Source organism: Musca domestica, unplaced genomic scaffold, assembly GCF_030504385.1.
Source record: "Musca domestica strain aabys unplaced genomic scaffold, Musca_domestica.polishedcontigs.V.1.1 79, whole genome shotgun sequence".
Classification (NCBI taxonomy): Eukaryota; Metazoa; Arthropoda; class Insecta; order Diptera; family Muscidae; genus Musca; species Musca domestica.
The window spans coordinates 2129674-2156053 of record NW_026712406.1 but is presented as its reverse complement, the minus strand read 5'-3'; the positions used below and the strand labels follow the sequence as shown (position 1 = coordinate 2156053).

The window sequence follows — 26380 nt, the reverse complement described above, 5'->3', positions numbered from 1 at the left end:
TTCGTTTCTTTTTTGGTGCTCCCTTTTCACATGTTTACAATTTTCTTCAAAGTTAACCTCAGAAAAATATGCAGAGAGAATTGAGGTCGTTCTGTGCTCCCAAAGTAATGTAGGTACCAATGGTAGAGTTTTTTTTTTTTTTTTTTTTTTTGTGGCAAAATGCATTCCCTCTGTTTTTTGGAGAAAATTCAATTCCAACTTTATTTTGAAGAACATTTTTCCGTTATTCTCATGACGTTATATTGGTTATGGTTGTTGTTATGTCTCAAACAATTTTCAAAGTGTTCAAAACTCAATATTATTACACCTTAGGGTGGTTAAGAATGTTGGAAAGGAATTTATAAGGAAGAATGTGAAAAGAATTAATTGCAGGGTGAGACAAAAGAAACTGCAACAAAGCAAAAAATGTCGGAAATTGCGTTAAATTTTAGAATAAGTTTAGATTTGTTCGAATTAGTCACCTTTGGCACGAATTATGGCATTCAAACGGCCAATGAAACTGTCACACGCTGCCCAAATGTTGCTCTGCGGTATTTTGACCTATTCCGGCGAAGCGCTTGCTTGAGGTGATTGACACTTTGATATTTTTCAATGCCAACTTTGCTTTCCAAAATACTCCAGACACTATAGTCCAACGGATTGGTATTCGGAGATTTTGGTGGCCATTGTGCGCTGGAAATGAAGCGAGGAACCTTATTTTGTAACCTTTCTTTGTTGGCGCGTGTTGAGTGTGATGATCCTGTGTCCTGTTGGAATGTCCAAAGTCTGCGGCCAGAATGTTTGCGTGCCCAAGACTTTAATATACCCTCTAAAATATTTTCGCGATAATATTCTGCATTTATTCTGATGTCATCGTCGATTAGTACGAACGGAGAGCGACCATCGGCTTTTATGGCGGTCCACACCATCATCAAGGTCGGCGCTTGATTTCTGGTGCCCAACCGAAGGTACACATTTTCAGCTGGCCTCTTTGGCAATAGAAAACCAAACTCGGCTTAGATATCATGACCCTACAACCGCGTATCTTGACATGCAGCACATTATCTCTGAGAACCTAAGTCCAATGTTTATTTCCAGGAGTTGCCAGATAAAGTATGACAACTACCTATTAAAAATATTGAAAATATTATTTAATATTGAGAATATTATTTTATATTGAAAATCTAATATTATATCACTCCACCCTTTTATACATACATATATTATCTAATATATGCTATCATAAATACATACATGCGAATGTCTATCTCCACAATGACATGTAAAAGTTTTGTGGCCTGCTTTTTTGTGTTTTTTGGTCGAAAAGAAAGTATGATTTTTTCCAGTTTGAAAAAAAAAAACTTTGTTGGCAAAAACAAGATTTTCAGATTTTGTACTTCATCAAGTTAGTTTTTTAGTCTATTTGGAAATATTTTTGGCAGACGCCATACTTGTGTGTTCTAATCCGGAATGGTAAATGATTTGGAATTGAAATATTAACACTCAGTGTTCAAATAAAAATTAAAAATGTTAAGGGTATTTTTGCCGTATTTCAAATTCTTTGAATAGCAACCAATGACTATTAATGATTTTCCTTTTCAGGCCAGCAGTGTCAAAGATTGCTAATTGGGGGTCGTCTGTGGGTGTCATACGAGATGCCTTTCTTATGATTTTCTCCTCTTTTAATGTTTGGGATTAAAAATAGACTTTTCCGTAGTAGCCTAGTCCAAGAGAAGCTGCCTATGAGACAGATGGGATGAGTTACAATTACCTTCTTGGCAGAGGGCTGTGCCTGCTCCGTCGAACGAACTGTAAGGAGCCTGTACAAGACGGGGAACTCGCGAAGATGATGGTCTTTCAACCAGCTGTTCTGTTTTCCCATCAATGCAGCGAGGAGAATTGCATTTCTGTTCAGCTACCGGTTGCTTACCCTTAGGTTTCGCATTTGGTGCTGAATTAGATGCAGCCTTTCTACTAGACGAAAACGCAGCCTTAGGCGAAAACGCAGCCTCTGATGGTTTTTCGGCTTTGGCTTTGCTCTAGGATCTGATTATGTGCTGTACAAAAGCCGTAGCTCCCTGAGCTGTGGTACGAGCAGCCCCCTTTTCCAAAACGAAAATCTTGCCCACCAAGAGGTCGCTCTTTCGAATTTCCTCAGGAACCTAAGCTTAGTCTTCATATATGAGATTTCTTTCTCGGTATGGATATTTCGATCTCTTTCCACGAATTTGTGGAGATACAAAATGGTTGCCCTGAGTGATGATTCATCTTTCGACTTTTCAGGATCCTCGACATGAACTGCACTTTTCTTCGGAAGTTTCGATTTGGATCAGAGATCTTCCTAACTTGGTTATCCACATATTCGCCAACAACTTGCAACTAACTCTGGTCCCCCTTCTTCGGCTAGCCTGGGATAGTGGTCTCATTTAGGTCGTCGTCGTAGGTGAGGGTGACATTGTTGAACCGCTCGGAATGATCTCATCCATGAGGTCAAGGATTTTCTCACAGTGTACGTCCAGTCCGTCCTTGGATGTCACTGGTGTGCTCTGTTTGTCGTTCCCTTGCTTCTCTTTGGTCCGATTTCCTTCTCGGTGTGCAAATTCGGATACCTATCGGCCAATTTGCAGTGATACATAATGACATTTTGGTAGAAATTTGCATCTCTAACTTTCTAAGCATCAGTTCCATTGGTTGCGCTGGGTGATGATACGTCTTACGACTTTTCATGATCCTCGACTTTAACAGCACTTTTCCTCGGAGGTTTCGATTCACATTTCACATTTCTCCTCAACTTCCAACTGACTCAGTTCACCCTACGTCGACTTGCCTGGGATGATGGTATCATTTAGGTCGTCGTCACCGGTGACATTGTTGATTAAGTAGTCCGGAGGCCTGTTAGACTGGAACCGCTCGGAATGATCTCATCCATAAGGTCGAGGATATTCTCTTGTGTACGTCCAGTCCGTCCTTGGATGTCATTTGTCTACTGTGTTTGTCATCCCCTTTCCTTACTTCGGTCCTTGTTTAGAAGCGTTAGTCGTTCGGGTATCCTTGGCGACTTAGGACTCACTGGATCAGAGATCTTTCTAAGGTGGTTGTCCACACATTTTTCCAACTTCCAACTGACTCTGGTCACCCTTCGTTGACTTACCTGGAATAATAGTCTCATCGCTGTCGGTGAGGGTGAGATTGTTGATGTAGTCGTCGGGGGACCTATTAGGCTGGAACCGCTCGGGATGTTCTCATCCATGAGCTCGAGGATTTTCCCACTGTGTACGTCCGTCCGTCCTTACTGTGTGTTTGCCGTCCTCTTTCCTTACTTCGGCCCTTGTTTTGAAGCGTTAGTGGTTTGGGTATCCTGGTCGTCAACTTGCCGAGTATTACTTGCACTTGTAGCAGGAGCGACAACAGGTGTCAGCCACACCACAGTCAGCCACACCTGAGGTCGTGGGAACGCACGATGTCCGTCTGTTAAAATCACGATACAGCCCACATTATTTGACGCATAACAATTTGTATTGTGTCTTGGATGGTGGGTATTGAAAATGAGATATATTGTTCCACGTTTTGGTACAGCCGCCACATAACGGTACCTCCCATTATCCCGAATTTTGATGATGTTTGCCAAATTTTTTCACGGATTTGTTTAAAACTTGGTATATGTTGGTCATAATGGCTTTTAGCTCCGGTGGCGGAACATTTTTTTTTCATAAAATTAATCGTATTTTTTTTATCAGGAAATATCCTTTTTTGCCTTGAGAAAATCCAATCGTTCGAAAATCCAATCCTCCTTTTCGTGTCATTAAACCCAACAACTTATTAAACAAATTCTACTTAATCATTTATAGAAATTAAACACGCCCCGCAGAAAAATACATTATCCTCTTTTTGAGATTTCCTCTTTGTTTAGCCCGAATTTAAAAAATGTTTCGCATTTATCACCATTTGTTGTTGCTTCTTTCTGCTCTTCTTTAGTTCCCTTTTAATCGCCTTTTTATCATAAATTTGAAACACTTCGTCAAAAATAAAGCGTCATTTCCGTTGTCTGTCGTTTTGTTTTTCTTCTCTGCCTTTGGCCAACCAAAACGTCATTTTCATCAGAGATTAGAAGAAGGGTTTTTGGTGGAAAGACATTAAGTTTTTAAGCTACTTATTCGTTGAGCTGCAAATGAGGAAAATTGTAATTTATGACTTTTCATACAAATTAAACAATAAAAAAATATTTTAGGATGAGGAGATCTTTAAGATATGTTCTTATTTTGGGGGAAGTTGTAGTAAATTATTTTGTTTGGATATTTTTGCATTTGAAGAGCCTTATTTTACTCAACATGTCAATGCTGAGAAAGGTTATCCAGACGTAAAGACCGACATCTTTAGAAGAAATCCCAAAAGTCTTCTAATTAAGGCGACAATCTTGTAATCAATTGGTTCCTTTTGACCACCGCTACCATTTTCCACCACACAGCAGAGATGCCTATAGTAATGCTTTGCTAATAAAAAAGATTAAGTTGTATTTTACAACTTAAAAAAAAAAATAAAATTTAAACACCTTTCCCATTTGAAATCTGAACTTACTCTTTAAACAAAATGCATTATATTATAAAAGAAATGGTTACAAATAGAAAATTAATGAGCATGAGAATATATCAGTTACTGTAACAATTTGGGAGTAAATGGGGAGTGGAGAACGTGTTAACATAAGAGCAAGAGAGACAGGGCTGCCAACAACATTTCAAAAAAAAAAATCGTCATTTGTGAAAATCGGTCAATGTATAACAAGCCAATGTTTGATGAATGATTATGATTTATGATTTAAAATATATTTTGACGTCTGTTATGATTATTTAAATTGTTAACCCTCTATAGAGAAGGACCGAAATATTCCACTTCATCTAATACAGGCAAAAATATTGGTATGTGCAAAATTTACCGGGAATCGAATATTTATATCCAATTTTATGTGAAAACGTTTGTGTGTGTGAAATTGGAAGAAAGGTAGATGCATATTACGCTTTCTTTTGTTTTCAAAAGCTAGAACCCTATGTTGGGGAGGTACCAGAAGAAATGGCCCGATCTCTACCATCATTATAACAGATCTTGTGTTCATTGAAACTTTGAGAAGTGCCAAGTCTGAATGGAATCGGATGTTAATTTCGCGTTTTATGTGTTTCATGGATATTCAAAATGTTGACCCATTGTGGGAGAGGTACCAAAAGGAGTGGACCGCTATATTCCTTCTTAACACTAGACCTTGGGTTAATAAAAATAAATAAATAATAAAGATGTGTGAAATTTGAAGATAACCGGATGCTTATTTCGGATTTTATGATCGTTTTCGTTATTCAAAATGTTGACCATTTGTGGGGGAGGTACCAGAAGAAAAGATCCGTTCTCTACCATATTTAAATGTAAATATTGAGATGTGCCAAGTCTTAAGGGAATCGGATGTTAATTTTGCGTTTTATGAACTTCATTGATGTTCAAAATTTTGACCCTTTTGTGGGGGAGGTACCAGTAGGAGTGGACCGATATATCCATCTTCCCACCCGACCTCGGACTAGTAAAAATATTGTGATAATTTGAAAACAATTGGACTTTACATCATATTTCATAGGGGTTATGATTATTCAAAATTTTGACGCCTTGTGGGGAGGTACTTGATGGAGTGAACCGATATTGTCGATTTTCGCACCTAACCTAGCACTGATGCAAATATTAGGATTTGCAAAGTAAGAGCAAAATCGGATTAACCTTTCTCTTTCTGTACAGTAAAATATATTTTTTTTAAATTTTGACCTTTTGTGGGGGTAGTACCAAAAGGAGTGGACCGATATTGCACATCTCCGATCTCGATCTAAGTTTGATAATAATATTACGATGTGCCAATAATATGCGTATTTCTCAGATATGTTTTACAATTATTTCACTTCTTCAATATTCGATTACCTAATTCTGGAGTATTCCAGCATTGACTTATTGTCTTCATATTAATCTCTTTTACAGAGAGAGCAATATATCACGAATTCATCCCGGAGAAGAGAATGATTACTTGACTTTTTTACCTATTTGATATGACGATTTTGGTGAATAGCAAGCAATTTAAATGTGAGAATACATAAAACGCTTTTTTGTCCGCCTTCTTCGTAACGGAACAAAGGAGTTTTAGGTTGACTTAGTTCGATTTAGTCCCTACGCTCCTTTGTTGTTTTACGAAGAACCATAAGTTTTGAACATTCTTCAGTAAATGAGAATCATACTCACTTCCCACCTAGTAAAACTATAAATTACACATGTCATTAATTGTACATGAGCCACACATGCAACAAAAAATTACACACAATGTGTGTAACTACACATGAGGTGGCAACACTGTTTCACAATGTAACCGTAAGTTTCTCAGAGAGCAATAGCAAAGAATTAAGAATGAAATATATTGGATAATAACAAAGATAGTTAAGATGTTTTGTACATAAAGAGTAGGGAGTTCAGTACAGTAGTGGCAATATAATTATGACTCCATTTCAGTGGTAACACTCCACTCCATCCATCCTATTTTTTTATTCCCATTTTTTTCGCTATACATATGACGACGATTTTTATCATTCCATTACCAGATTATCATCCTCTGTCTGGCGATAAGTCATTCATTCAGTGTCTAGAGGTGATTTGTTTATTATCAGTCATAATATTGCAATATGTTTTTGTTTATCTTATCTCGGGGGTCAATTGATTTCGATGACAATAAATTGAAAAAAAAAAAAAAATGTTGTATCAGTTTTTCTTAGTAACCAAAAAAAATTGAAATTGCTTAGCAATAAAAAAGGTTAATCAACTTAAATTTGTGGAAGTTATCTAATCTAACCTACTTTCAACAAAGGGATTGTCAAGAAATTTTGGGGGGCAAATGTTGTGGATCATTTGAAGGGAATTCAATTTTGAATGAGTTTTTATTATGAAATAACAGTAATTGGATAAATATTTGAATATAGAAATTGTTCAAATATCAGATTGTTAGGAAATCTTTTTACACTCTTTCGAAAAAAATATTCAAAGTTATTTTTAGGATATTAAACGCCAGACTGGCACGAGTAAATTCGTGGTACATTTTTAGATTTTTTAACCTTCACAAAGAAATTTATTTAAATTCAAAAAAATTTATTTAAAAAAATGATTTAGCAAAGGAACTGTACTTTGGATTTTTTCCGAATTCATATTTTTGGTTTTCAAAAATTTTCCGATTTTTTTATTTTATATATATTTTACAATAAATTGAACTATAAACTAACAAAATCGCGGAATCGATTAAACGACACTTTGTTGTACATAGTTTAATTACAAACGTTTCATGTACAAATCTTCTAAATTGTTGACTTGTGAAGTGTAGTTTCCATTATTTATTTTTATTTCCCAAAAAAATTCCATTTCAACGACGACAGAGTGATTGATCGCATCGTCGAATATTCATTCAATTCAATAATAAAACAAGGAGAAAACAAATTTGAAAAAAAATTTTGGATATTTAAACGTACCTGTGTATAAATGTTTGTATACGAGACATGTGTGTGTGTTTGATATGAATAAATTCAATTTTAGTTATTCAAATAAAACAAAATTTTAAAAGATAAATTGATATTGATGATTATTTTTGGCGTTGCAGTGCATGAACCAATTGGAGAATGAATGCAATACGAGAGTTGTTATTAATAGAGTGCTCTTTGCAAAGACTAGAATGTCAAATTAGCTAAAAATTGTTGTTTGGTCGATTTGAATTTTCGAGTTTTTGATCTATAGTTTTGTCACCATGTTTTGATTCTTGAAAAGAGTAATGAAAATGAAAAGTCGACCAAAGAGAGAAATGTGAAATTGGCTCCGAGAGAGCTACTGAGTACGGAGACGAAACGGAGTAAAAATATTAAAATCAAATGGTGATTTAGCAGACAAAGGTCTCAATTAGGGATGTGTAAGTCGTCTTTTAGATACTCGACTTTTGGTGTTGATAAGTCTAAAATTAAAAGCCTTCTTTTCTCTGTAATGAAAATCGAAATGTCGTCTATCTTGAATTTATTTTCAATTATGAAATTATATATTTTGCTGGAATTTTAAATAGTATACATTTTTATGATAATCTTTTTAAAACAATATTTAATTTTTTCTTTTTAAATTGGGAATGCTGATTGAAATTTTAGATTCTTTGGATTTTTAGCTTTTTAGACCCTCCACCAAACATAGTGTGGAGAGTATACTAAGTTCGTCATTCCGTTTGTAACTCATCGAAATAATAACTTTAGACCAAACAAAGTATATACAGGGTGAGATAAAAAAAAACTGCAACAAAGTCAAAAGCCATAATTTTTCAATTTACATTGTTTTTAATTTTATTTATTGGCACGAATTATGTATTTCTGGCAACTTTATTCATGTTCAATGTCAATTCAGTTAAAGGCGTCAAAAATGCCCAAAAATACAATTTTCATTTAGTTCCTAAACCTGATATTTTTGTTACTGTTGAGAATTTAATTAAGTTTTTATTATTATGTTTGCCATGCTTTTCTGTGTTTAAACTGATGCTGTTATTAGTTTTTTTCTCTCGGGTAATTTTCCTAGTTTTCTGGTGTTCTTCTCCTCTGGGAAGTGTGTACGTTTTTGCCGTTATGCTTCCGAACAAAGGAAACCTTCAACGGTCATCCAAAGAATGAAGCCTTTCCTGCTTATTGCTTGGCCCAATGTTAATACCGTTCGTTGCCTGGCTTGTTTGCTAACTAACAGACGTAGCGACTTGCCCGGCAATCTGTGTCGAGTACCATAAAAACGACACAATTTTTTCCCCAACTCCTTCCTCCCCCGCCTGCTGCCTTTTGTATCCTTTTAATTTGCAAAAATGTAAATTACCATTTATGCTTTTGTTTTGCTTAAGTTGTGTCAGAGAGCGAGAGAAGTTTCCAGTATTCTTTTTCAACAATGCCGAGTGAAAACTGGGTGCCCTGTTTGCTTTGTACTAAATCCTTCTTTTTTTGGCATGTTCTCAAGTTGCGTTGGATTATTGTTGGCCTAACAGACAGACAGTCCGACCGGGAGACAGAAAGTCCAAAGGAGAGTTAATTTTTATTTTAATGCAATTAAGTGATGATTTCAGTTCATCGTCAGTGTGGCCCCTCGTCATCTCACCACCATCATCATCGGGTGCAATGCCTCCTTCATTCATGATGCTATACTAAATGGATGGCTGTCATTCTTAACTCTTAATTTTTGTTGAATAAGAACTCGAAATTTTGAATAATTTGGTCGTAATATTCTTTGATCAGTGCAAAATAATATTTTCACAATGTCAATAATTTGAATGGCATGAATAACAAGTGAAATGAAATGCAATTTTACATTTATACATATATTTTCCGTTGAATACGGTCCCCCTTCGCAATTCGAACAACGCACGGGAAGAGTTTGTATTTTAAGAATACTCAAAATTAAAGGTAAAACGTAGGTACTTACTATTGAAACTGCGGTCAGGTTTCCCCATTTATTGAAAATGATCTCCCATTAAATGTATATGATATGTACACATCCAACATTCAGGCGAATAGTTTTTTTTTTTTTTTAATGTGCTAGCCATAACCTGCTGTTATTATAAGTCTCCATATAAGTGTAACAAGTTTTCCAATTGCACTAAGCAACAAAAGAATTGAACAGATGAGCTGGGTGTTGTCATAGCCACACTAAACAAAAGATCATTTGAGAGAGAGAGAGAGAGAAAGAGAAAAAGAACAATACAACAATGAGATATATCAGTGATGCCCTATTAGCGATTTTCTGTTATTCCACTTTCAAAAAAAAATTACTTAAATATATTAAAATATTTCTACAATTATAATCCATACGAATGTATAATATTTCATGTATGCTCATTTTAATTTGCACACGTGAAATATTATTTAATTAGTTAACTATTAATTATCCATTAACATTTTAAGTTCTCAATGCATATAATGCCCTGGCTCAGATTATATACATAGATTATATTTATACCCTCCACCATAGTGTGGAAGATATATTAAGTTTGTCATTCCGTTTGTAACACTTCAAAGAAAGTATATAAATTCTTGATCAGCATAAAATTCTATGTCGATTTAGCCGTCCGACCGTCTGTGGAAATCACTCTAGCCTCCGAACGAAATTAAGTAGGTTGATAACATTTTACTCAAATGTATATTATGTCTGCAGGACTTTCGGCATTGAAAATGGGCCAAGTAGGTCCACGTTTCGGTATAGTCCACATATAATGGGAGGAACCATTTTATTTTCGGTATTTTTGTGATTTAAGCGTCGTTAATCACCGGAAATGCTTCAAATTTGGTTTTTGAAGTTTGTAATGAAGATTACAGCCTATGACAGAAAATTGTCTGTGCAGGTCCACGCCTTCGTATAGCTTCGGTATTTTGATGATTTTAGCGGCATTATTCACCAGAATGGTTTCAAATTTAGTATTTGAAGTTCGTAATGGATACTACAGCCTAAGACCGAAAATTGTCTACAATGGGACCACCCTTTTTCGGTATTGTGATATTTGCGACATTATTTACCAGAACTGTTTTAAATTTCGTATTTAAAGTTTGAAATCGTTACCACAGCCTATGACAAAAAATTACTTACGCAGCTCCACGTCTATGCATAGCTTCTATATAAAGGTTTTCATTTGAGCGGTATTTTTCGGAGCATTTTTTTTTTCTTCCGAATTGTGGAGGATATAAAAAGTTCCGAACTTAGCTGCATTTATACTTGTTCGTTATAGCTATTGTAAAGATCCTTGATTGTAAGGTGACTATTGAAGCAAGGGTTAGAAAGATATAGCAATTGGTAAATCGATCATTCCGTATGATATTGCCTATGGCCAGGAACAAAACTTACCGAAATATGCTTAAAGTGACTATTGAAAAATTATGTGTCCCGTAAACATTTTACCTCTTCGCTGTTCTAATAATGGCTACAATTTGGGACTATTAACGCCGCAGTTATCGTTAAGCTTATTCGTGTCTTGAATCTCTGTGAACGCAAAGTGAGGTTCGTCAAGAACCCAATTTTTCTTCCTGGGGAAAATGAATGTAGCAATCACTACCAGTTTTCAAGAATAACATTCTAATTTTGTTCAAAATCAAAATAATTCGACTATAGAAAACATACGTTAAATTTAGATTTCATCTCAATAGACCCTATAACCTTGCATAAGCTCCCTCATATTCCAAGGAAAATCAAATTACAGTTAAAAGTGTTTAGTGAGTGTTTATACCTCTTCACTAACAATTTGTGCGAACCTAAAACTATATATCTTCGGGAAATGTCGCACCTTTACACCACAACTATACCCAAACGAAAATCGTCTATTATTAAGTTCCCCCACTCATATCAATTCATGTGGCAACACAGCACAATACCAGTTCCTTATCTCTCACCCGTGCTCTCGCACACCCTTAAAAAAACGAGAATTTCTACCGACACACCAATATACAACACACAACCGTACACAAATGAAATTCTACCATGAGTATCGTTCCCAACAAAAAAATTGAACAGGAAAAAGAGGCGAGGCAGAGAGCGAGCGGAAAGCAACAGAATAGAATAAGACAAAATACAAACGGACTAAAGAAAACAAAGCTGACTGACTGCTAGCTGGCTGGCTGGCTGCTGATGGCTGATATTTTACAGACGAATTAAACCTAATGAAAACAGTTGCCAACCGATCGTAGCGCTGATCGTGAGAGCTAAGTTGAACCAAAAAAATGTACCATAAATGAAATAAAAAAACGCGGGTGTTCGGGGTTCATTTTCTTCTGTCCATCCATCCAACATTTAGAAGAAGTGAATGTAACGAAAATTCCGCACACACGTTCTCGATCGAATAAAAAAAAGTGAATTATTAGAATAAAAGCGAAACGTCGTTTCAGATACAAAACATGAAATTTGTCAACGAAAAAACAAGGCAAATTAGTAAAGAAACCCAATGAGCATAGAGAATTACGGCGGCTGCAGCGATAAGACAAATGACAACGCATTTGTCAACTAGTTGAACGCAATTGTTTCGTCGTTGAGGCAGATACGGGTTCGTTTAATCTGTCCGTCGGGACCGGTAAAGGTTGTTCTATCTCTATTTTGGACTAGGTTGAGCTACTTACTACACGTACGCATTTACAAAAAAAAAACACATTTGCACGCTCTCACGCCCTCTGCTATTCAAATTATCATCGATGGTGGACACATTTAGTTTAATTACAGAGAGGAAGAACGTGTTGTTGTGAGAGAGTAAATGCATTTTTTGTTTTTGTTTGAAGTGACACCAATCATGTGATTTATGATTTTTCTCAATAGAAGAATCAATGCAAAAAACAAAACAGATTGTGGTCTTGCTTGCATTCATGCTCATTTTGCCATACTTGCATGCATTATGACGCAATGTTCAAACAAAACATCAACCAGTGACAGCAAATATACACACATTCACCAAAGCATCGACTCGAAGACGAGTTGTCGCTGAGAAGAGAATATTAAGTGCAACAACATCAGTTCTATCTTCCACTATAAAATGCTAAAATCTTCAATAAAACGAAAAAATAAAGAAAAAACTCACAAAAATTCAATAAATTCATGAAAGAGTCACAAAACGACGAGAATTGTGCCAACAAAAACAAATACACTTTACAATCAGCCAAACACACACACGGACTCGTACTCATCCCGCCCAACAACAATAACAATCATCAATAGAATAAAAATGACAGAGGAAAACAAAAACAGCAGCAGCGGCAACGTATGAAAGACCGGCTAAAACTAAACGCGGTAATTGGTTTACGTAAGTTTCGTCTTTATTAAAATCAGTTTTAGTCTCTTCATAGCCAAATGTGGATCCACACTCTTTGCACCTCCCTCCTGTTCGACAACCCCTTTGGTTCGTTACGTTAAAATAAACAAAAGTCGTCGTTGAAAATGATCGAGCTAATGCTGTGTGCCAGACGTACGCCACCCCGCAGTGGTACGTAGCTGCTGGGTGGAAAAAGTGTGCCGTTTTTTTTTTTTCTAGCTCATTTTTTGCACATTTGCGTTTTAGCAGCTTAAGTTGTGATAAGAAATTAATGTCGAAACAAAGATAGGAAACTTCTGCCCTACACTTGGAGAAATGAATAGAACATTTGACATATCTAATAATTTACCACTGTTATGAACAATTATACCACTAGCCTTTAGTAGACATGTGTATTTTTTTATTTAATTATTTCCTTTTATAGCATAGTTTAGGCGCCGTAACAATCTTATGATAAATGTGCTTTAAAAAGGTTTTACTTCTCTTGTATTTATAGAAGAACTTTTTATACCCTCAGCCATATGGCTAGAGAGTGTATATATCATTTGATACGGCCCAAACCTGTCTCATCGAAACAACCAAATTCTTTTCCGGGCATTTAAAGTCGATCGAGCGATGTCCGTCCGTCTGTGGAAATCACTCTAGCTCCGAACAAAATGAAGTAGTTTAATAAAATTTTACTCAAATTTATATTATGTCTGCGGGACTTTTGGTATTAAGAAGGGACCATGTAAGTCCAGGTTTGGTATGGCCCCATACAATGATACCATATTACATCCTACGACAGAAAATTGTTTGTACAGGTCCACGTCTTCGTATAGCCCCCATATAACGGTACCTCTCTATTTTCGGTATTTTGATGATTTTAGCGACTTTATTCACCGGAATTGTTTCAAATTTGTTATTTGAAGTTCAAAGTTTGGATATTATAGCCTATGACAGAATATTATCCGAACAGGTCCACGTCTTCGTATAGCCTCCATATAATGGTACCTCCCTATTTTCGGTATTTTGATGATTTTAGCGACATTATTTACCGGAATTGTTTCAAATTTGGTATTTAAAGTTCGTAATGGATACTACAGCCTAAGAAGAAAAATTGTCTGTGCAGGCCCACGTCTTCGTATAGCCCCCATATAACGGTTCCTCCCAATATTCGGTACTTTGATGATTTTAGCGACATTAATCACCGGATTTGTTTGAAATTTGGTATTTTAAGTTCGTAATGGATACTACAGCCTGTGACAGAAAATTGTCTGTGCAGGTCTACGTGTTCGTATAGCCGCCATATAATGGTACCTCCCTATTTTTGATATTTTGATGATTTTAGCGACATTATTCTCCAGAATTGTTTCAAATTTGGTATTTGAAGTTCGTTATGCATATTACAGCCTACGACAGAAATTGTTTGTGCAGGTCCACGTCCCCGTATAGCCCTCATATAACGGTTCCTCCCAATATTCGGTATTTTGATAATTTTGGCGACATTATTCACCGAAAATGTTTCAAATTTGATATTTGAAGTTCGTAATGAATACTACAGCCTATGACAGAAAATTGTCCATTCAAGTTCACGCCTTCGTATAGCTTCCATATGACGGCACCTCCCGATACTCGGTATTTTTTATGATTTAAACGACATTATTCACCGGAATTGTTTCAAATTTGGTATTTGAAGTTCGTTATGCATATTACAGCCTACGACAGAAAATTGTCTGGTATAGCCCCCATATAATATATAATTTAATTTTTTGAAATTGTCAAATTCAATTAACATGGTGGGGGGCATTCAAAGTTCGGCCCGATCGAAATTGCTTTACTTTTATATAGATACTATACTTAATAGTCATATTCAATATTATAGTATTGTAGCAATACGAAATATTACTCCCTCCACCCACAGCGGAGAAGGTCATATTCGTAATTACATCTTGAAAAATAATCTACTTTCAAAAGGGTACTTAAACTTATATCTGTTGTGTACGAAGTAATATAATAAAAGCTCAAGTAAAAACTGTAAAATTGAAACACAATTAAATATGCCACCATTGAGTGATCTACGGTAACTTCGTGACGTTACGATTTCGACTTGAATACAATATAATGAATCTTAAATGACCTTTGTATTTCAATAAACGCAAATAAAAATACATGTGAAGTAAATAAATACTTGTTATGTTAATAATAATAATATATAAATGCTGCTTATAAACACGACAATTAACATGTTTATTTATAAATCCAAACCCTGAACGGAATAAAGTAAATTATAGTACCATGTTAAAGTAATATAATATTTCTTCTTTCAAAGGATTGTGTTAATGAGATCTTTTCATAAGCCCAAAATTATTTTTTACTTTGTATTGCATTAAATGCATTCAATTGTCCCCCACTCTTCTTTGTGATTATTACGCATCCATAAATGTGAGAAATACTCAAAGCAAACGTTCTGATTGTCTATAAATGCAAATGAGTTTTTTTTTTTTTTTTTGTATTTATTATTGTCTCAACTTTTCAAATATGAGTGCGTTTTGTTTTGAATAAGCAACACAAAAATTGTTTTCAATAAAAATTAGGACCTCGTTTTTATGCAGGTGTAGTAGGCCCAAGTACGTGAGCTTTATTAGCATTTAAGAATGTTCTACAATTCCCACAAAATCAAGAAAATGTCCAAAATGAATCATCAACTTGGGAAACCTGAGAAATCTCAGATATTTAATTTGAGGCTTGGCAACAACATAATGCCCCAATTTCCTAAATAATACACTTACAAATACTCTCTCGTTTATATTTCCTTTAGAAACCAAAAATTAGTCCAGTAGATAAAATAAGTACTAAACTAAACCATAGTGTCGTTAAATTTTCCTAATTTTATTTTTCTATTCATCGCCAAGGAACAAGAAATTGTTAATGCTTCTCTAAATTTTTATAGTTAACTCTATTCATAAGGTTGAACAACAAGCAGAGCACACTTCACTATCTAACCAAGTTGTGGGAGCGGAGCAAAGGGGGTGGCGGACGGACGTGTTAAGGTATATAGGTGTAGTTGGATTCCATAAGAACCTTCAGCCGTTAAGAAAAAAAAACTCACACATATTGTAGTATTCGTCATCGCCATCAACCTGTGTACACATTTTGATAGCAATAACTTGCTTGCCAGTCTGCTTGACGCCAAAACAGATATAATCTTCTTTGAATTTTGCAATACCCTTCGGATTTTCTAAGAAATTCCGCAAGCAACGAAGCATTTTATTTTTCTTTCTTCAATTCCACACAGAGCATGGAGGAAAACCTCAATACTTATTCTCTGATCGTCGTCGTCGTCGCCATCGTAGTATCTTTACATTTTCTTTTCCTATGTTTCTCCACTTCAAAATTTCCCAAAGAGTTTCCATCACTTTGAATACAACAGCAGCAGCTATCTTGGTCTATGGCTGTTGAGGTGTTACCAAGTGTAGTTACTTAATACCATATTCCATGGGAAAGAAGTGTAGCTTACATCAAGTACGTAATCTACGCTAATAAATTAGTTATTAACGCTATCAGAACAGCGTGAAAACACAAGAGGATGAGGTTAGAAATAAAGAGAGAGCGAGAAAATAGCACTTAAATATTTTTCACCATGAAATGCTAATGAAAACAAGATGCAATTATGGCATTGTGTTAGAATCGAAAGGTGTAAATTCGTAGTTAGTTAACAGGCGTAGAAATTTATACGTCGACGGTAATGGTTATCAAATTATACGCAATATAATAAAACATAGAAATGACCTAAAACTATGTAAAAGAGTTGAAATGATATAAAGCACTTTTTCTTGGAATATATTGTTATTTTGTAGGGGGTGTTAAAATATCTTGTTTTAGCCCAAAGATGTTATTTTATGAAATTATACCAGATGCCTAAAAGTATGCTTCACTGCTAATATAATAATAAGCCAGCGGTTAGGCAAAGTTTCTGGCTAGCCGGGCCGTAACCCGCCTCTTTACTTTTCCACTGACAAAAAATATTAATCATTTTTGAAAATTTATTTCTTTTCAGCAGGAAGTGTTTCCATGCTGCCTATTATTATTTGGATGATCCACCACATCATCCAAATGTGCCACAGGTCGACTGGGAGGTACCAGTTGAGATTGGTGGAGAAATTCGGGCAGCTGTCCCCGTCAATGAGTTCGCCAAACATGTTGCCTCGTTGCATGCCGATGGTGATATCGGTTTCAGTCGTGAATATGAAGCCATACAAAACGAATGCATTTCCGATGATTTACCCTGTGAACATTCGCAACATCCCGAAAACAAGAAGAAAAATCGTTATTTAAATATTACAGCCTGTATGTATGCAACACATAATAGAATGGAAGATATTTCAATTTTATAATTTCTCGCCCAAATTTCTTCTTTTAGATGATCACAGTCGAGTTCATCTACATCCCATTCCTGGCCAGAAAAAGAATCTAGACTACATAAATGCCAACTATATTGATGGATATCAAAAGGCGAGGGCCTTCATTGGGACTCAAGGTCCATTGCCCGATACATTTGATTGTTTTTGGCGCATGATTTGGGAACAACGTGTTGCCATCATTGTAATGATTACGAATTTAGTAGAACGTGGCCGCCGCAAATGTGATATGTATTGGCCCAAGGAGGGTGTAGAGACCTATGGGGTCATACAAGTGAAACTAGTCGATGAGGAAGTAATGGCCATGTATACCGTGAGAACTTTACAAATTAAACATTTGAAGGTAAACAGCATTGTGGAATATATATTTTTTTTTTTTTTTTGCACTCAAATTCCTATATAATTTCATTGTCATTTTCTCATTTTGCAGCTCAAGAAAAAGAAACAGTGCAATACCGAAAAAATCGTCTATCAATACCATTACACCAATTGGCCAGACCATGGGACACCCGATCATCCCTTGCCGGTATTGAATTTCGTTAAGAAATCATCCGCTGCAAATCCACCCGATGCTGGTCCCATTGTTGTGCACTGTAGTGCTGGTGTGGGTCGTACCGGTACTTATATCGTACTCGATGCCATGCTCAAGCAAATCCAACACAAGGGTGTTGTCAACAGTTTTGGTTTCCTGCGCCACATTCGTATACAGAGAAATTTCTTGGTACAAACCGAAGAACAATATATTTTCATACACGACGCCCTAGTTGAGGCCATTGCATCGGGTGAAACAAATCTAACGGCCCAACAAATCGAGGAACTGAAGAATTGTACACCATATTTGGAGCAGCAGTATCGCAACATTATCCAATTCCAGACCAAAGATGTACACATTGCATCGGCAATGAAACAAGTTAATTCGATCAAGAATCGTGGTGCTATATTCCCCATCGAGGGCAGTAGGGTACATCTAACACCCAAGCCGGGTGAGGAGGGTAGCGATTATATAAATGCCTCATGGCTGCATGGGTTTAGAAGACTGCGTGACTTTATTGTCACCCAACATCCCATGGCCCATACCGTCAAAGATTTTTGGCAAATGGTATGGGATCATAATGCCCAGACAATTGTTTTACTCTCGTCGCTGGATGAAATCGTAAGCAATCACCAGAAAAATGATGTATTAAATAAGTATGTTAATTGTCCCCTTTGTGTTTCTTTAACAGAATTTTGCCCAGTTCTGGCCAGATGACACATCACCCATCGAAAGTGATTATTATCGTGTCAAGTTTTTGAGTAAAACAAACAAATCCGATTATGTTAGCCGTGATTTCGTTATACAATCAATACAGGACGACTATGAACTAAGTGTGAAAATGTTACACTGCCCCAGCTGGCCGGAAATGTCGAATCCCAGCAGCATTTATGATTTCATTGTCGATGTCCATGATCGGGGCAATGATTATCGTAACGGACCAATTGTTGTTGTGGATAGGTAAGCTGTCATATTTAAAATGAAATTATGAAGTCTAACCACTGCTTTGTTTTTCCAGATATGGCGGCGCCCAAGCCTGTACATTTTGTGCCATTTCTTCGCTGGCGATTGAGATGGAATACTGTCAAATGGCAAATATCTATCAATATGCCAAATTGTATCACAACAAACGTCCCGGTGTTTGGACATCTAGTGAAGATATACGCTTAATATATAACATACTCGCTTTGCTGCCACGTAATCTGCAGTTGCTGAAACGAACTGCCATCAAAATTGAAATTGAGGATGTGACAACAGCAACGCCGGATCTATATAGTAAAATTTGCAGTAATGGTAATAATGATTTACAACAAAAACACAATAGTGAAACAAAACGTAATAGCAGTTCTCAATCAAATCAAAAATCAATTCTTAATCAAAACAATTCCAATCCAAATCCGAATCCTACAACAACGAATTCATGTCTAAATTACAACAATCATAGTAACACAACAACAGCAACAACAACAATAACAACAAATGCACTAGCAATCACAGCCACACCAACACAGACAACAGCCATATCTGCTGTTGGTGGTAACGCTGCTGCTGCTGCTGCATTACATATTCAAAATAATCAGTCATCATCATTACCATCTCCCACACAAATTCTGTATCCCATAACAATTATAACTTATCTGCTACAGCAAATACAACAACTACAACAAATCCAAATTCAAATCTATCAAGATCATCTTCATTATTGGAAAACGTCCATCACCACCATAACAACCACCACCAAAACCATAGCCATAATTATAACAATCATCATCATCATCATAATAATCCTTCAATACCACCACCTTCCCATAATAATAGTAATTTATGTATGAATATAACCTCTAACAGTGAAACTAATTCTAATTTTAATAATTCTTCTAATACTATAACTACTACCAATACCACCAACGATTCTACTACTACTACTACTCCCACAACCACCACCACTACTACTACTCCATCATTGTCTACTAACCACGGTGATGGGGATGATCTAAATTCTACTGTCAATGCATCTGCAACAACAACAACACAACCACCTCCGCCACCACAATTTGCCGGTGCTATTGCAAATGTTGACGAAAACTCAACATCATCATCACCGGTCTATCAACAACAACAACAAATGCTGGCCCTATTAAATCAACAACAATATATTCAACACTTTGCCAATCAAAATGACATCACGGATGTTGATTGTGATAATATAACCTCATACACTCCACCACCTCCACCGGCGGCATTCAATACTGGATTCTCGTCATCGTCCTCGGTAACCAATAAAAATGTGACGGGCTCACCACCACATCATGCTGCTTTGCATATTGTCGATCATCATCCGATTGATGCAATTGTTGATTATCCCATGGGTTATAATCCACCCACAATTGCCGATGCTGATTATCCTCCATCGTTGGGTGTAACACCATCAACGTCTTCATCGACTGTCATCAATGCCAATGAAATTACCACACCATTACTAAATCCTCCAACCAATTCATCCATGAATACATCAACGAATTCCTCTCCACCAATACCCCAACCAAATGCTTCTAATTCCCCATCTCCCTCATCGGCGACAACGCCAACGGCATTCTTTAATAATCCCAATACTAACAATGGTGCTTGTCTAAATAATCTCACCTCCACATCCACAGTTACTGATGCTCAAAGCTTAGATATCGTAGGTTAAATTATGCAATAGACGATAAAACCTAAAAATAACACAACAACAACAAATAAATAAAATGAGGAATATATATATACACACATAGAGATATAATCATATGAGTCGTTCCAAGTGGAGTCGGGCAAATGAGCAAAAAGTTTTTAATAATTTAAAATTTTTGGAAGAATTCTTAAAATATTGGCGTCTAATTTTGTAGTATGTGTGAATGAATCCAGCACATTTCTCTGAGAAAAATACTAAGACTTTGTTGTCCGCAATGTTTTTTATTTATTTATTGGCTATATCTTTATGGAAAAAGGTATTCCCCGAAAAAATTTCTATGTTGTCCGTAATATGTTAAAATTTTATGTGGCTGTTTGTTTGTTGAATAGAATAATGTTTTATAATTATAAAGTTTGTACGGATGTGAATAAGTGGGCTAGGTATATAAGTGATGGTACATAAGCAGCTTGGCCAAAATTCTCAAATTAAAAGGGAAAATAAACACAGGATTCGAAGGCAGCTCTGTCATTCCTTTATAATGTGTCACAAAATATGCCATGTGCCAAGCTTAAGTCCAGTCGACCCGTCGTAGTCTCAAAACACAAATAGCAGTTCTTAAGTTTTTTGTCTTCAATTTCCTCAAAATGTGGGCTCATTTATATTTCTTTGTAAGGTAAATAAATGAAATGAATGTATTTTTACAATTTTCCCCTTCTAATAATGAATACTTCCAAAATTGTTTTAAAACTGATTTGCCCGATTAAACATGGAATGACAAGATTAACACTTGGGTCAATTTTATGCAATAAATATACCAGTAACGCGAGAGCTATCTGAAACTTGCTGGAAAATATATCGGTATAATGATAACGTTTTTACAGAATTTGATTTTTAAAATCACATTATTTTAAATTCGCCTAAAGCTCTGGACCCAAGTGTGTACCCATAACATAGATATTAGAATTACAAATAAGTAATAAATTGTAATGTAAAGCAAACAACAACAACAAAAAGATCTTATGCACACACACAGTGGACATATTTAAAACACTCACAAAACAAACAAACAAATAATACATTCACAAAAAAAGAAAGGACAAGGATAACTAACCTTAAAAAACTAAACCGAAGAGTAAAAAATGTGAAACAAAAATTGTAGATTAGCACCAAACAAAAATTATTATTAAAACAAGAAAAAACAAAACAAAAATGGAAAAACAAATTCACAAAATACATCAAAAACCATCATGCATACACATACATCATAAATAGTTCATTCGCGTAATTATACATTTATACAGATTATATATAAATATAGATATATTACCTATATACAAGGTGGAAACATGCAATCCCTTTTCTTCCCCCCGCCAAATCCTATCCCATTATTATCGAACGACCATCCTTATTATTACTATTATTATTATTACCATTAGCAACCCTTATATTTAATAACGATGACTTTCCCTATTTTCCTAGGATATACGTTTCTAAATTGTAACACAAAAATCAACGACTTATTTTTTAAGTAAAATATCTACTTTTTTATATACATATAACAAATTGCATATATATAGTTTTTTTTTTTTAAATATATAAATATTAATATTTTTTCTATTAAATTATTTATTTAGTTTGTATGTAATATTGAGTTGGCGTAATATCCACACACACATACATATATAAATAGCATTACATTTATACATTGCCTGTGTATTTTACTGTAATTAAGTTTTAACCATACAAAACAACAAAATGTTGTATCCTTAGTCATTTGTTATTACAAAATCAAAAAACAAAAAAAAAAAACTAAAACATAACAAAATGTATATGTATATCATCATTTCTTGATCTCTCCCACATTTCTGGGCTCTGGACAGACGGCGACTAGGCGACGACAACGACAAGTGTAGCGTAAGTCGAGTTTTATATAGTGTGCTTGTATTTCTTCCTGATAAGAAATTGTATTTGTCAAATAAAACAAAAGAAAAATAATAATTAAACAAAAGAACAAAAACAAAATCCGTTTAATTTAAATGGAGTATTAATTGCATTACAAAGTGTTTGAGATTTACGATAATCCTCTCAAAGGAGTTTTCATACATATTGCTAGGAAGTGATTAAATAGAATTAAAATCGAAAATCCTTCCCAAAGGCATCTTCCAGAATAGAACCATAGCTTAAATGATAGATTCTTAAATTTGATTTTGATTTTTGCCGGATTCAAGAAAATATATACTTTTTGTCTCGGTTGCAAATGAATCAGTAAAAAACTCACGTTTTCATTGGAACGGGCTTTGGCCATTTTGATCGAACTTGTTGTGGAAATTCAGTTCATGTTTTAGTACATAGTGACAAAGACAACGTGGGAGGAACATCTCGAGAGATCAGCATCTTATTGTAGGAAAGAAAAGCAGTGTATACGTGGAGTACTCGGAAGAAAGCCATTTGGTGACCAGATTAAAAAACGACAAATGTAATTTTTTGAGCATATATTACGTATATTTTAGTAATTTTCCCTCTAGTGCCACATATACTACTCTTGAACCATTTTTTGATTCCTTAAAATTGCCTAGAATTAGAAAATATTCATTTTTCATTCAAAAAATATTTTTTTCTTTGAATCTGAATTTTTTTTATTTATTTTTTAAAATATTTTAACCCAAAAACAAAAAAAAAATCTCACATTCAGATTGGATATATAAAAACAAAAATCTTAAGAACGTATAAAATCTATATAATTTGACAAGTAACGACTTAAACGTTATTATGCCTACCGATGTCCCATTATCGCTATTCCAGCATCTTAAAAAGTTTTCAAAATCTAAAAAAACATGTTCTCAAAGTCTGTCTTATGCCCATTGTCAAACCCATATATGTACTCCTTGTTTTAAAACATATTTTACTTGTTCCCCAGTGTATCCCTAATTTATTGGTATAATGTCCGTCCTAATTTCAAATTGTTTTTTCAACATGAATTCAATTCCTCGAAAACAAAAAAAAAAAACAAAAATGTTGTAAAAAATAAAAAAAACCGAAATAAATATTGCTCATATGGCCCATAGATAAAATTTTGAAAAAAATAAATCGAAAATTCATACTAAAAAACTTCAAAGAAAAAAAAAACATTTACAAATAAGCACCAAGGCACAAGTGATTGAATAAAAGAAATACATATGTAAATACACTTTATAAATATAGAATAAATTACGTATTTATAAATAAGAAGAACAAAAAAACAAAAACAAACAGAATAAATACATAAGATAATTTTTGTAAATTTTATGTACTAATTTAAAAAAAAGAAAAACACAAATACAATTTTAATTTTTAAATAAGCCAATCGAAAAACCGAATATCTCTGATTACAAATGGAATGTTTCAAAATGACATGAATTGAATGTAAAATTCTTTAATTTCACTTCATTCATTTTTTTTCTTTGGAACTCTACACTTAAGGACAAGATATAAAGAAGAAACCCAACAAGCAAACAAGTATTATACATTATAATAAAGCAAATACAAAACAACAACAAAAAAACAAAAAGAGAATGAAATAAATATACGAAAGAAACGATTTAACGAATAAAATAAAATGTGTTTGTTTTAATTGAGAGGTTTTTTAAGAGTCTTTTTTGAACTGAGGCTGAAGAGAATTTTATTGAAGGGCCTTTACGTTTCAAAATACATTGATAAAGTGATCACATATAGGGTGAATTAAAAAAACTGCAACAAACGCCATAATTTTGAATTGTTTTAAATTTTATTGAATGAAAGCAAAAATGTCGGAAATAGCATCAAATTTTAGATTTGTTCGAATTGGTAACCTTTGGCACGAATTATGGCCTTTAAACGGCCAATGAAAGCGTCACACGCTGCCCAATTGTTGTTCTGCGGTATTTTGGCCCCTTCCCGGCGAAGCACTTGCTTGTGGTGTCGAAGGTGAAGGAAATCGAGCATTCATACCCGATTTCTGGTTACGAGAAATATTTAGATATATCATGTTGTAAAGAATCGCCGATTTGTTTCGCAAGTTATGACAGATAAAAGTATTGGAAATTTTGACCCTTTGTGGGTGAGTTACCAGAAGGGGTTATCTTCGCAACAGACCTTACATTAGCAAAAATATTTGGATGTGTGAAATTTGTTATTTTATTTCGCTTTTTTTTTTGAGCGTTTCGTTTTTCAGAATCTTGAACCTTATGTGGGGGAGGTACCAGAAGAATCTTGTGTTGATGGAAAATATTGAGATGTATCAAGTCTGAATGGAATCGGACGTTATTTTCACGTTTTATGAGCCTCCTTTGAGGCGGAGGTACCAGAAGGAGTCGGCCGATATATTCCATCTTCACACCAAACCTTTGTTTACTAAGAACAATGTGATGTGTTTAATTTGAAGAGAACCGGATGCTTCTTTTCGAGTTTTATAATAGTTTTGGTAATTCAAAATGTTGACCCTTTGTGGGGAAGGTAGGAAGGAATGGTCCGATCTCTGCAATTTTTAAAACAGATCTTGCGTTGATGTATATATTGAGATGGACCAAGTCAGAATGGAATCGGATTTTAATTTCGTGTATTATGAGCTCCATGAATAGCAATATTTTGACCCTTTGTGGGGGAGGTATCAGAAGGAGTGCACCGATATAATCTATCTTCACACCAGACCTTGGATTAATAAAAATATAGTGATGTGTGTAATTTGAAGACAATTGGACTATTACATCACATTTTATAAGAGTTATATTTATTGAAAATGTTGACCCTTTGTGGGGAAGGTGGGGTACATTTTCGCACCTGATATGGCACTGATGCAAATATTAGAATTAGAAAGTTAGAGCAAAAACGGATTATCCTTTCTCTTTCTGTGCAGCAAATTATTTTCTTTGAAAATGTCGGCATTTTTTGAGGGAGGTAACAGAAGGAGTGTACCGTTATTGCCAATCTCCGAACTCGATCCAAGTTTGATAATAATATTACGGTACATCGTAATATTATTATCAAACTTGGATTTGGAAGTTTGAAAAAAATCACATACTCGAGAGTTATCATGCGCACCAGCCAGACAAACGGACTTACTTTCTTATTTTCCTCTCCTGCCTCCAACAACTTTATTCTTACTAGGATGAACACGATGGACCAAAGGACTTTGAGTGAAGCAATTGCTAAATCCCGTGTAGCTGCGCATCCTTAAACTAAACCATCCTATTATTCGGTCTAATATTACAAAGATGTTCAAAAATTTGAATTTTTTAAAAATATTTAAAAAATGTTGTTTTGGAAATTATCATTATTTCTCATTGCTGAGAGTAAAAAAATGAGGTTTCTCGACTTTTAGTTTTTACATTTGAGGCATTTAGTGCAAACATTTCAAATGTCGCCCTTCTCCCACCTAATCCTATTTTCTTCCACACCCAGAAAATCCATGAAGGCACCACCAGTTGCATTGTGAAACACCCACACAAAAGACATGTTAAAAAATTGTATTCAAAAACACAACGCACGCGATTCACCAATTATTGGTGTCATTTAACTATTTGGCTTTGCAGCCACCAGTAGTAATTAAACTCTTCTTATGTACTTTGCCGTATAGCTGCATATATCAACGGTTTTAACAATGTTGGGTTAGTGTTAGTTTTTTTGTTTTATCAAATTGTCAAATTTATTACGTAGGATTATGTGAGGCGGCCGCAAATTCCAGTGTTATCAGACAGGGTGACGTTGATGATATTAATATCCTCATTAGGTGTACTTATTGAGACTTAAAATTGATTGTTTTGCTTTTCATCAACGTTTTTTTTATCTATTTGTGCTTTCCCCATACGCAACAGCAGAATTACTATTATACAAATATGGGTTTTTTTACGGAGGTAAAAATACACAGTTGAGGAAAATGATGGATGTTATCAAGAGCAATGCGTCATAGTTAATGGATGAAAGAAAAAGTGGTGCAG

At 34.9% G+C, this 26380-nt stretch overlaps 1 protein-coding gene across 3 annotated transcripts in view; it reads left to right on the top strand.

Annotated features, from left to right (window-relative positions):
- The window catches only part of LOC101893452 (tyrosine-protein phosphatase 99A), a 606223-nt gene extending 583772 nt beyond the window's left edge, over window positions 1–22451 (top strand). For 2 of the 3 annotated variants that reach the window (XM_059130726.1, XM_059130727.1), the window contains 5 exons: window positions 16866–17155; window positions 17229–17569; window positions 17657–18379; window positions 18450–18718; window positions 18777–19740. In XM_059130726.1, the coding sequence (XP_058986709.1) occupies window positions 16866–17155; window positions 17229–17569; window positions 17657–18379; window positions 18450–18718; window positions 18777–19590 (2437 nt within the window). In that variant the 3' untranslated portion in view covers window positions 19591–19740. Of the gene's footprint in view, window positions 1–16865; window positions 17156–17228; window positions 17570–17656; window positions 18380–18449; window positions 18719–18776; window positions 19741–20415 lie in introns of those variants that run through there. The other variant, XM_059130728.1, reaches the window with a different exon arrangement.
- Window positions 22452–26380: the final 3929 nt, after the last annotated feature.